Genomic DNA, 11,899 nt, shown 5'->3' on the forward strand with positions numbered 1-11,899 from the left:
CCTTTGTCATCATCTGTCTCTGAGCCAAGCTCAGCCCTCTGGACCAAAGTTGGGCAGTGCTGATAGAGAGGGCAAAGGCTAGCAGTACAAGAAAGTGGAGAGCAAGTGCTGATCACTTCTAAGTCACCCTCCAGGCCCACCTTCCACCCTCTGCACCCATACAGACTGCATCATCTGTATGGGTCCTCTTTGCCTTCTTTTTTTTTTTTTTTTTAGGGAAAAGTCTACAGGGTGTTCAGGGTCTCACTACTAGATCAGACTCATAGTGATCTAGTGATCACTACCAGTTTAGAGCCTCCCAAGAGCTGGGGTTACAGGCGTGCCACCATGCCCAGTCTCAATTGCCATCTCCAGGGATTGAACCCCCAGCCCCTGTGCCTGCTTGCAGGCACTTTAATCTGCTGAGCTATTTGGCCAGCACTTTCCCTGTAGGTTCTCCCTAAGCAGCACATTACAGAGTTGAGGAAGAAAGCCTTCCGGATATTTGCTTTACTCCCAGTGCTATCTCAGTGCCTGGGCTCTGGCCTTGGTGATATACCCACCACCACCCAGGCTCCTCTTGGCCATGCTCCATGGCTTCCACAGGGCTCCTAAGATGCCCTTGCTTTTCCTTGCCCCTTCAAATTTAAGGGTGATCACAGCTCCCAGCTGCCTCAACCTCCCTTGTTGGTTCCATCAACGCTGCTTGCTCCCCTGCACATAGCCTCTTCATTAAATAATCTTCTAAATCCCAGCTGTGATACCTTCTGATTCCTGCTGAGACCCTGACTATTAGAGAGCAAGTGAGAGAGATCAGACGGCCCACTCTGGGGCTCTAGCTGGGCAGCGGAGGGAGAAAACCCAGGAGGGGTCTAGCAGACTGGTAGACAACAGAGAGATGAAGGCAGTAGAGCTCCCCATAAGTTGATGCTAAAGGCATGACAGCTGTGAGGCCCTGTCAGACCTGGAAGGCAGGTGCTGGGATCAAAAAGCAGGGTCCTGGATGGTGAAGACATGGAAGACAGGACTAGGTTTTGATGAAAACCAGAACATTGCTTTCTTTGTTTCTGCCAGATTGAGGACTGAACCCAGAGAGTGTTGAGCTATATTCCCCCCAGATCTTCTTAATTTTTTAAAATTCTGAGGCAAGGTCTCATTAATTTGCCCAGGTTGGCCTCAAACTTGAGATTCTCCTGTCTCAGCCTCCCCCAGAGCTGGAATTACAGGTATGTGCCACTATGCTCAGCTGAAACCAGAAAGAGTCGGAGCATGGTGGTGCATGCCTATAATCCCAGTGTTGGGGAGGCTGAAAATAGGAGGATCACTGTGAGTTCAAGCTGCATAGTGAGACCCTGCACCAAATACATAGGGGGAGAGACAGAGACAGAGAGAGACAGAGAGAGACAGAGAGAGACAGAGACAGAGAGAGACAGAGAGAGAGAGAGACAGAGAGAGAGAGAGAGAGAGAGAGAGAGAGAGAGAGAGAGAGAGAGAGAAGAGAGAATAGAGAATGTTTAATTTGGGACTTAGAAAATTCTTAGAAAAAAAAAAATTCTTAGAGTCCTAACTCTGCTACCTTAACTAAATGTGTCACCCCAGCAGGTGACTTCATCTAAATGTGTATCCTCCTATTAGCAAAATAATAACAGGATATTATTATCCTGTAGGTGAAATAAGGACAGTGCTAATCTTGTAGATTTGTGTGTGAGATAAACCCGCGTAAAGCATTTGACATAGCACCTAGCACTCAACACATGACATGAACACTCAGCAAATGTTTGCTGTGTAGTTCACTTCCAGGAATGACTCACTCTGTGGTCATGGGAGTTGGTGGCTAGGAGATGAAGTTCGCCAGCAATGAGGTGAGGGAGACCATAAAGCCAATAACTGGGGCGATGGATCACCATGGGGCAGCTTAGCATTCCAGCAGGTAGAAGGGAAGGATAGGATATCCTTGCCACTCCATGGGCTCATCACTGAAGAATCAGCAGCTTCCTGGGGGTGACATTCAGCCTGCCTTCGGGGGCAACAGCATGGTTCCATCCTAGAACCACAGCGCAGCTCGGCCATACCCTCATACCCTCTCCTAGAAGGCCCCCCGGCACTGGGGCACTGGTGAACGCTGTTGTGACTTATCCAGTGTCTTGATTGGCCACATTTTGGCACTACGCCAGGGTTGAGCTGGTTCCTCCCACCCCTGCTGAGATCCCTGCAGCTATTTAGAGTCTGAAAAAAAAATAGTCAATAGTGCTCAAACTGGTAGCTTCAAACAGCTTGCAGTTGAGGAAGCCGTGCTGAATGGTTTGGTGGCCGCAGAAGTGTGGATGTGGTTTTCTATCAGAGAGATTATAGGCAACCATTGCTATCATGTTTGAATGTCTTTAACATCTGATTAGATCTGATTTAATATTTGAGTGTTCTTGGATCACATGTGATTAGAATATCTGCTGAGTAAAATATGATATGTCAATTAAAAACAAAACAAAGAGAATCAGCAGAAGCCTACAATGTGATCCCAGCACTCCAGAAGCCCACCATGTGATCCTAGCACCCCGAAGACTGAGGCAGAAGGATCTCAGCAAGTTTGAGGGCAGGCTGGGCCATATACATAGCAAGACCATGGTCTCAAAAAATTTTGAACTAGGGCCAGCGAGATAGCTCAGCAGACTAAGTGCCTACTTAGGCAAGCTCAGGGTCCAGGGTTCAATTGGTACCACATGCCATACCAGCCCCACTCACAGGTGTGCATGGTGGCACATGCCTGACATCTCAGTGCTGAGGAGGCTGAAAATAGGACCAAGGTTCTAGTGCCCATACCCACATTAAAGCACTTGAAAATACTAAGTACTGGTATGAAGCAAAGGGAATTCTGTGTTGGTAAGAAGAATAGAGGTACAGCATCTTGGGGGGAGGGGGAGAGAGAGAGAGAGAGAGAGAGAGAGAGAGAGAGAGAGAGAGAGAGAGATCGACCCCCTAAAAGATGTACAAGCCTAATCCCTGGGATTTGTGAATGTTAACTTTTTTTTAGTATTGGGAAATGAACCCAGGGGCCTGTGCATGCTAGGCATCTTCTACCACTGAGTTTTAACTCCAGTACATGTATCCCCACCCCTTTGAGACAGAATCTCACTATACAGTGAGGTCAGCCTCTCTCCCAACAATCCTGCCTGAGCCTCCTCAGTGCTGGGGTTACAGGGGTGGGCCACCACACCCAGCTATGTAATGTATTTATTGATGTAGGATATATCCTTATAATAAGACAAGCTGTAACTTACATCTTCTGCACTTTTACAAATGCTCCAAATGTTATACTTCATAACTACAATGTATCCCTGTGGTGATAATGTTTAACTGAACCAGTAGGAAGCTTCCCAATCCCTGGCCGCCTGTGTCCCCTCCCCCAGCCCTGTGTCCTCTGAATCTCAGCCTCTGTTGCTGGTTCTGTCCACTCTGGGTTAAACCCTCCAGAACAGGGCTTCAGCACAGCCCCTCAAGGTCCACAGTTTACCACTTGGCACACCCTGAAACTGTCACGTCACCATGTTATACTGTCACTGTCAGGCTCCATGTGTCTCTTTGCCAGCTCCCCACACAGAAAATGGTAGCAGATGACCATGATCAAACATGAGGGTGGGGCTGGTGAGATGGCTCAGTGGTCTAAAGCAACTACTTAGAACAAGCTTAGCAAAGCACAGGGACCGCGATTCAATCCCTCAGCACCACATGCCAGCCAGCCCTGGTGGGTTGAGCTGGCCACACACACACACACACACACACACACACACACAAACAATTTTTTAAAAAAGCATGAGGGTGATTGGCTCTTTCTCCCTCCCTTTTACCTTGTCCATGTGGCATTCTATACCCACTCAGGAATTACTCCCCAAGGCCATGGAAAGGACCTTTCCTCTGCCTGAGATGTCTCTTCCATCAGTCTGCTGGAACTCCTAATCCTTCAGAGGCCAGCAGCAGGCTCCACTCCTCTGGGGAACTAGGGCTCACCTTCCTTAGAGGCCGCATGGGTCCTTATTTCCCACACTGCTACACAGAATCCTGTTTCCTAACTTCTGAAGCTCTGTGAATTCCTGTGCTGTCCTCAAGGCCTCGATCCGGTCCATTCCTGGGCCTTTATGACCTGTCAATCACCCATAGCATCCCACGTGCACTGACAAGCCCAAGAGGCTCGAGTGCTTGTGCTTGGGAAGGTTCTGGAAATGTGAGGTGCTCTGTGTTCCACCACTAGACTTCCTGGGATGTACTGCAGCTGCACAGGGTTCCTGCAGCCTCTCTACTGGGCAAGCTGGCCAGGGCAGTTGAAAAAGGTGGGACAGGGCCACTAGGGTGGAACTTAGGTGGAAGAGTGGAGCCAGAAAGCTGCCCAGGTAAAGGCAGACACTGTCTTTTGCATGCAGGGAGACCACCTTATAGCCTGAGAAAAGCAGCACTGGAATTTAGCCCAGCTGTGAGAGGCTTGCAAAGGCTGAGGCAAGCAGCAGCTCCCACTCCTAGGCAGGGTGAAACTCTGAGCAGAGGAAGCCTCAAGTCCGAGATTACAGAAAGCAAGCCCATACTCCTTTCTGGACAGAGAGTGCTCCACCTAGAGGAAAGAGTTGGACCAAAAGAGCCCAAGCCCACCTTGCTGCCCAATCCATTATTAGAACAGAAATACTCAACCTCTCAGTATCTCTACCTCTGAGGCAAGCCACTTCCCTAAGTCCACTTTCTACCAAATATGTGGATAAAGTCCACAAGGAGTGGCTTAGTATTAGACATTGACCTCGATGTGGTGCACACCCCTGTAATTCCAGCCCTTGGGGTGGCTGAGGCAGGAGGGTCACCATAAGTTTGAGCCCTACATTGTTTTTTTTTTTTTGAGCCCTACATTGTGAAACCCTGTCTAAAAGAACAAAATGGGGGGCTGGGGAGATGGCTCAGTGGAATAAGCGCTTTCCTGGCAAGCACAAGGGCCTGAGTTCAATCCCTGGTTCTAGGGGAAAAAAAAATTGTTAAAAAAAAAAAAAGAAAAATAAGTAAACAGACCTTGAAGCTAGGCATGGTAGTCAAAGCATCTAGGGAGGCTAAGACAAGAGAACTGCCATGAGTTGGAGGTTGACCTAGAATCATGAGTTCAATGCCAGCCTGAACTATGTAGTGAGACCCTTATCCCAACAAAATAAATAAACAAAAAATAAAAAGGGCTGAGGATGTAACTCAGTCCTGGTTTAAATCCCTGGTACCACACATGCACATACATGCAAAGACCTTGAGTAGGCACCAGTGGAATTTAGCTGCCCCCCAGAGATGGTAAAGGCAGGGTTGGATGCCCATAGCCGCTGGCTGGACCAGCCACAGTGCCTGGACAGGGCTCAACTCTTAGGCTCATGCTCTATCCTTGTACAGCAGTTCAGGTCTAGGGGCCAGGACAGGCTCTACGATGTGGCAAGTGGCACTCCCCTCTCAGCCAGGAAGGTCCAGCCCTGGGGAATCCCTACCCATTGCACTCCAGCTCCCCAGCCCCCGCTTCCTCCCCCTTAAGAAAGAAAACCCCATATTGTGTAACAATTTTGAGTTCCTGAGCCCATACACAGGAAGGGGAAGGCAGGCCACAACCTCAGCTATAGCCACACGGCAGCAGGAGGAAATGCTTTGTCTCACAACAGCAGAGGCCCAACCCGAGGTGATGAATGTGCATGTGTGACAGTGGGAGCCACACAGCAGGAATTCCAAGCAAAGAGTCTGTGGCGGCCTGACCTTTCAGCTTTGTCAGCCTTGGGCACGGCTGGCTCACCTCACTGTACTAGTTAAAAGTCCTGGGAGCCTCCCTCTTTCAAGGGCCTACAGGAGTAAATCATGTGTGGACAGCTGGGTGTGGTGGCGCACACCTGGAGAGGCCGAGGCAGAATGACTGTTTTGAGTTTGAGACCAGCCTGGGCTACAAAGTGAGCTCAAGGCCAGCCTAAACTGCATACTGAGACCCTGTCTCAAAAAGACAAAAATAGGGGCCGGAGTGATGGCTCAGTAGAATAAGCGCTTGCCTGGCAAGCACAAGGGTCTGAGTTCAATCCCCGTTTCTGCAAAAAAATAAAAAAGACAAAAATAAAATAAAAAATAAAAAACATGCGTGAACAGGAAGGGAGTATTCCCTCCTTTGCCACAGGAGCACACTGAGGCAGAGAGCGGGCCAAGGCTGTGGGAGCCCCTGGTAGATGATCTAGCACCCTGTGGTGCCCTCTAACATCGGCCAGGGACACTCCTTCCCCCAGTCCATCAAGGAAGAGTCCTAGAAAGCAGAGGGATGGAGCTCAGCAGTATGGCACTCGCCTCGTGTGCAGAGCAGGTGTTCAATCCCCAGCATCCCCAAAGACAAACAAAAAGTCCTAGAGAGCCTTGATGCCCACCTGTGCCCCTTCCAGGGCAGTTTTATTGGTGCCATTTGTAAAAGGTCTTCCTGTCAGCCCCAAATCTTTGCCTTTCTTTCCCCTTACAAGGCCGCCAGGCCTTAGTCCTGGCCCTGGCCCCATAGGCAACAGCAAACCTTGACCTAATTCTGCCACAACACCCACAAGTGGCACTCTGGGTAAGAGGCCAAGTAAGTGCAAGTCTGTGTCAGGCCCTGGGGAGCAGGGGATGGCGAAGACAGCTAGGTCTGTGTGGGGACACTGGGCAGAGCCCTGGCTGGCTAGAGATGCACAGGCGAGGTGAGCAGGCCCCATGTGCACCCCAACTCCAGGGCCCACTGGTGCTGCGGAAGCCCAGGTGGGGGCGGTAAAATGAGAGATCCTGAGAGAAAAGCCCTAAGGCCAAAGTGTGTGGAGCAGGCCAGGGCAAGGGGGGGGGGGGCGTGTATGAGTGGGTACCTGTATGCACTGGCATACACGTGCACAGAGCCAAGGGCCAGAGACACCATGTGGGGGGCTTCAGCAAGTGTGGCTGCACCTCGCACACTCTGTGAGCTGCACACCTGAGCCTCTGGCCGCCTGAGGCTAAAAAAACACACCTCGGGGTGAAGGGAGTTTGGGGAGGAAACTTGGCTGGAAGTGGTTTAGGCCTCAGAGCCCACATCCTGTAGAAGAGGCTGTCAAGGAGCCTGTGTTCCAAAGCAGTCTCAGCGCTGCTGGAATGACAGTTCTCAAGGGCAGAGATGGTCGTCCTCCAGGGGAGAAGATGGACTGGAGACTTGGAAGTGGGGTCCGCCTTGCCAGGCCCACAATCAAGAGGCCTCTGACGGGCGCCGCCCCCCGTCCTCTTCCATCAGCAACAGGCGGCGCCGACCAGCCTCGTAGTCGGCCTCATCCACGCTGACCAGGAGGCGGACAGCTTCCCGGCCCACGGCCTCGCGCAGGGCCTCAGTCAGGAACACACCCCGCAGGGCCTGCAGCAGGGCGCCGCTCAGGTAGTCACCCCAGAAGGCATCCAGATAGGACAGCTCCGAGAACTTGATGTCACAAACCACAGAGCCCAGGTCCCTCGAGCGCAGCACTGCGGTGGCCTGCCCGAACACGTCTAGCTGCCTTGCCAAGGCCTGGGGTCTCCGGGATGCCACGCCCTGCTCCAAGGCCGGCCCGTGCTCACAATACTCTGCTCGAACCCGGAGGCGGATGTCTGTGGGGGAGGAGGAAACTGTTGGTGGGTGCCCACACCCTGGCCTGGTCTCCCAGCCCTCCTCCCACAGGGCCTCTCTTCCACAGCCTCCCACTGCAGCCACACCCTAGGACCACGGTGGCATCTTTGCAGCCATTTGCTCCATGTACTCTGACTCATTAACATCCTCATCTTGCACCCCTTGTCCAGCCTCAACCCTCCTCACTGCCCCCCACTCACTCCAGGCAGGCTCCAGCTCAGCCCTGGCTCTCCCCAGCCAAGATCTCTTTCCCAGATCTCCACAGAACCTGCTTCCCTAACTCCTGCAGGTCTCCCCACCTTCTGGCATACTCCACAGGCTATTGCACTATCATGTGTCTCCCTCAATGACAACTCCCTGAGTGGACTGTCTGTTTTATTCATTTGTACAACCTTGTGGTACACAGTAAGTACTCAGTATGCATGAACTAAATGCACTTGCCTTCAGACAACCGGCCTCACGTTCACCTCCACACCATGAGAGTCCCAGGGCAAAGCACATCTTGGTCCTCCCCAGTGAGCTTCAGAGAGGCAAGGAGAAGATGGAAGCTGACACTACACTAGTGCAAGCCCAGGGCTCTCTGTCTACAGGGTTAGGCCAGTGGCTAAGAGCCCAGAGCTGCTGGGGGCCCTTAGGCTACCACAAGGAAAAATGAAGCCCACACAGAGGTAAGGACAGAGGAGAAAGGTTCTGGAGTTCATCATGTTGTCTTCATGAAGGAGCACTAGAACCCTACCAGGCTGGAGCTTCAACTTTGATCAATCCTTTTTTTTTTTTTTTTTTTCTCTTTCTCTCTCTGAAACAGCTTAAAGATTGGTTTCTGTCACAACTCTACCTAAATCTGCCCAGACGAGGTGGCAGCTCTGTGCAGGGAACGGAACTATCCCTCTAGGTATGATCTCAGCCCTGTCACCTCTGCTCTGGCACATCTGAATACCTACTGTGAAGTGGGGGTACACCAGGGCCCCTGCCACACACCCAGCACCGCACTGCTGAAGGACAGGCTGGGAACGGTGGCAGCAGCCAACCTCCTCCTTTTGCCTAGAATGTGCTGGCTGGCTATCCACTGGCTACCACTCCAACTACTTAAATTTTAGAACTCGGGGCTGGGGAGATAGCTCAATAGAATAAGTGCTTGCCTGGCAAGTACAGGATCCTGAGTTCAATCCCCAGTACAGGGAAAAAAAAAAAATCTTAGAACTCATTTAATCCACAAACGACCCTGCCCAGTAAGTCCTACATACATGCCAACTACAGATAAGGAATAAAGGGGAAGTGAAGGGTCTTGCCCAACATCACACAGCCAGGCAGTCACAGTGTTCAACTCCCAGTGTGCAAGCTTCTTAGGCAGTGGAGCTGGTTCCAGGACTCAGGACCTTCAGACACTGCTATGTGACCTCACATGCTACCTCTCTGAACACAGATTCCTGTGTTCACCAGGACACAAGTGCGGATAGTGGTTATGAAGATTAAAAGAGAAGAAATGAATAGAAAGGAACGGGCTACTGCCATGACAGCGCCCAGTGGAGGCTCCAAAGATCGCAGCTACCAATAACTGGGCTGTGCCAAGTGCCTGACATTTGAGGACATGGCCCTCAGCCCTGTGGGCCAGGGGCCACCTTAGGGTCTGACAGATGAGGAAACCAAAGCTCAGGGAGGGGAAGTCTCGTGCCGTGGCTCTCTTCACCTCTCACAGCTGTGTAGGCATAGGCAGAGGACAGGCAGGTCCACTGAACCGCCAGATGGCTTCTCATCCTATCCACTTCCTCCTTCCACCCCAAATCCTTCCTCTTTCTGCCTAGAGGGGAAGCTCATCTTCTCCACTCAAGATACAGGGAAGCCTGCCAGCTTCAGCCCCCAGCCCCTTCCAGGGCCCTTAAGCCTAGCTCCCTCCATCCTGAAGACCAGAGAGGCCCTCTGGATCCTCACCCCTGACCCCTGCAAGCATCTGGTCATGCCTTGGCAATTCGGGCAGGAACCAGGGTGCCAGGAGTAACAGCTACTGCCCAAGGCCACACAGGGTGGGCAAAGGCAGAGGCAGACCCAGCCGTTGGAGTCCCACAGACCTGGAGGTGAGTCCCAGTTCTGCCACTCTCTAGCTGTGGGGCCTTGGGCATGTGACCTCACCTCTCTGAGCCTCAGTTTCCTCATCTGAAAAATATAAACAGACAAACAAGAAGTCCCTCCTGCACAGTGGGGTCATGAGAATCACACGAGGCAACTCACTCAGTACCTGACTCAGGGTCCAGGACACACAGAAGGGCCCAGAAACAGGAACTGCAATTTCAACACCGCCCTCTCCACCCCAGGGCTCCAGCCCTGCCCTACCCTCACCTCACCCCTCTCACCTGAGTCCCTAGGTCTCCTCTTCCATTAACTCTCCCTGTTACTGTATCCTGCCTGCCAGCTACAACAAAGTACTCCCAGGCTGGGGATGTAGCTCAGTGGCACAGGGCCTGCCTCACAAGTGCGAAGTCCTGAGTTCTATTCCAGGTACCAAAAAAAAAGGTCCCCCAGCTTCCCTCATAGAATAGCCTGTCCATCCAGGCATGATGGTGCACACCTATAGTCTCAGCACTTGGGCGGCTGAGGTAGGAGGACTGCTGAGAGTTTGAGGCTGGCCTGAACCACATAGTATGACCCTGCCTCAAAAAAAAAAAAAAAAAAAAAAGAGAGAGAAAAGCCTGTTGGGTCAGCCAGATAGCTCAGCTGACTAAAGTGCCTACTTAGGCTCAGGCACAGGGGTCCAGCCCCACTCCAGGGCATGCTTAGATGGCAACTGAGACTGGGTGTGGTGTTGCAGGCCTGTAATCCCAGCGCTTGTCAGGCTAAAAACAGGAGGCTCACTATGAGTTTGATCTGTATAGTGAGACCCCAAAGACCCTGCACTAAGTACATTTAAAAAAAACCCTGTCCATCTCTTCCTTACGGAAGCCCCCCAGTCCTAATCAAGGCTCAATCCCAGTGACCCTACTTTCTGGCCAGTTGATCAACTTCCAGGTTGCCCTTCTCTTCAGAGCAGATGTTATTGGACCTGTATAGAAACCATCTATCTCTAGGGGCACAACCTGCTCAGACCTCCCTTCTGTCTCTTGGACAGAAGTTTTCTTTCCCCCAAGAAATATATTCTTCTAGAAAGAAGGAAGGAAGGAAGGAAGGAAGGAAGGAGGGAGGGAGGGAGGGAGGGAGGGAGGGAAAGAGGCAGGCAGGCAGGCAAGCAATCATTCATCTATATCCGGCTGGCAAGATGGCTCAGGGGACAAAAGCACCTGCTTAGGCAGAGTGCAGCAGCCAGGGTTCAAACCCTGGCATGCTGTGCCAGCCCTGCCCCCCCCCCAGGGCACGCTGAGATGGCAATTGAGACTGGGTGTGGTGGCGCACACCTGTAATCCCAGCACTTGGGATGCTGAAAACAGGAGAATCACTATAAATCGGATCTACATAGTGAGATCCTATAGCTACCCTGTACTACATACATTAAAAAAAAAAAAACAACAATCATGTATCTCCATGCAAAGTTCTCACCATGTGGGGGTGGGCAGGAGACAGGCGAAGCATAGATTTGTGGGGACCCCATTCAACAGGATTTACTCAGTGCCAGGCATTCGAGGATGACACAAGAGCCTGGCTAGGAAAGTCCCCCCCCTCCCCCCAGGGTCCTCCGGGCACTTTCTTTACTCTCATTTATTTATTTATTTATTTTTACTCTCATTTATGAGGACATCCTTCATCAGGGCACACTCCCACATAATCACAGGCGAATCAGAGGAGAGGACAGAAGGCTCCACTGGGAGAGAGAAGATGAGCTGTACCTGAGCCCCCACTCCACCAAGGCCTGCATCACCGGCTCACAGGCAACCTCTCTTTGGTCTTTTCTCCCCTATTCCACCCCATCCCGCATCAACAGAACAGGTGACATTTATATGAAATCTACTGCAGATTGTCCTAGTACTGTTTTTCACACCTACTAATGCTTAGAGATCATCACGCAATTTGTGAGGTGGGCTGTTATTTTCTCTTTGCACATAGGGAAACTGAGGTACAGAAGTGAGTCACCTGTCCAAAACCAGAATTTTGAGGTGCCTGGCTCCAGAGCCCAAGCTCTTAATTACCCCATCCTGTTCACTGCTTCTCATACAAATACATACACAAAAACATAATTAAAGATATGCTAGGGGGCCTGGCCCTAGCTCAGTCCTTTAAGTGGCTGCTTCCACAAAGCTGTCAGCCTCAGGTTCCTGGAGTTCGAACCTCACTACTCTCCCGCTGGCCAAAAGTGCCCTGAAGGCATTCGAGGAA

General features: G+C 51.5%; 1 protein-coding gene across 1 annotated transcript in view; it reads right to left on the reverse strand.

The window, feature by feature from the left end:
• Positions 1-6,366: 6,366 nt before the first annotated feature.
• Positions 6,367-11,899, reverse strand: part of Dedd2 (death effector domain containing 2) — a 19,858-nt gene continuing 14,325 nt past the window's right edge. The window contains exon 5 of the mRNA XM_004644364.2: positions 6,367-7,581. Within this exon, the coding sequence (XP_004644421.1) occupies positions 7,190-7,581 (392 nt within the window). The 3' untranslated portion in view covers positions 6,367-7,189. The remainder of the gene's footprint in view (positions 7,582-11,899) is intronic.

The sequence above is a fragment of the Octodon degus genome, unplaced genomic scaffold (assembly GCF_000260255.1).
Source record: "Octodon degus isolate 3935 unplaced genomic scaffold, OctDeg1.0 scaffold00197, whole genome shotgun sequence".
NCBI lineage: Eukaryota > Metazoa > Chordata > Mammalia > Rodentia > Octodontidae > Octodon > Octodon degus.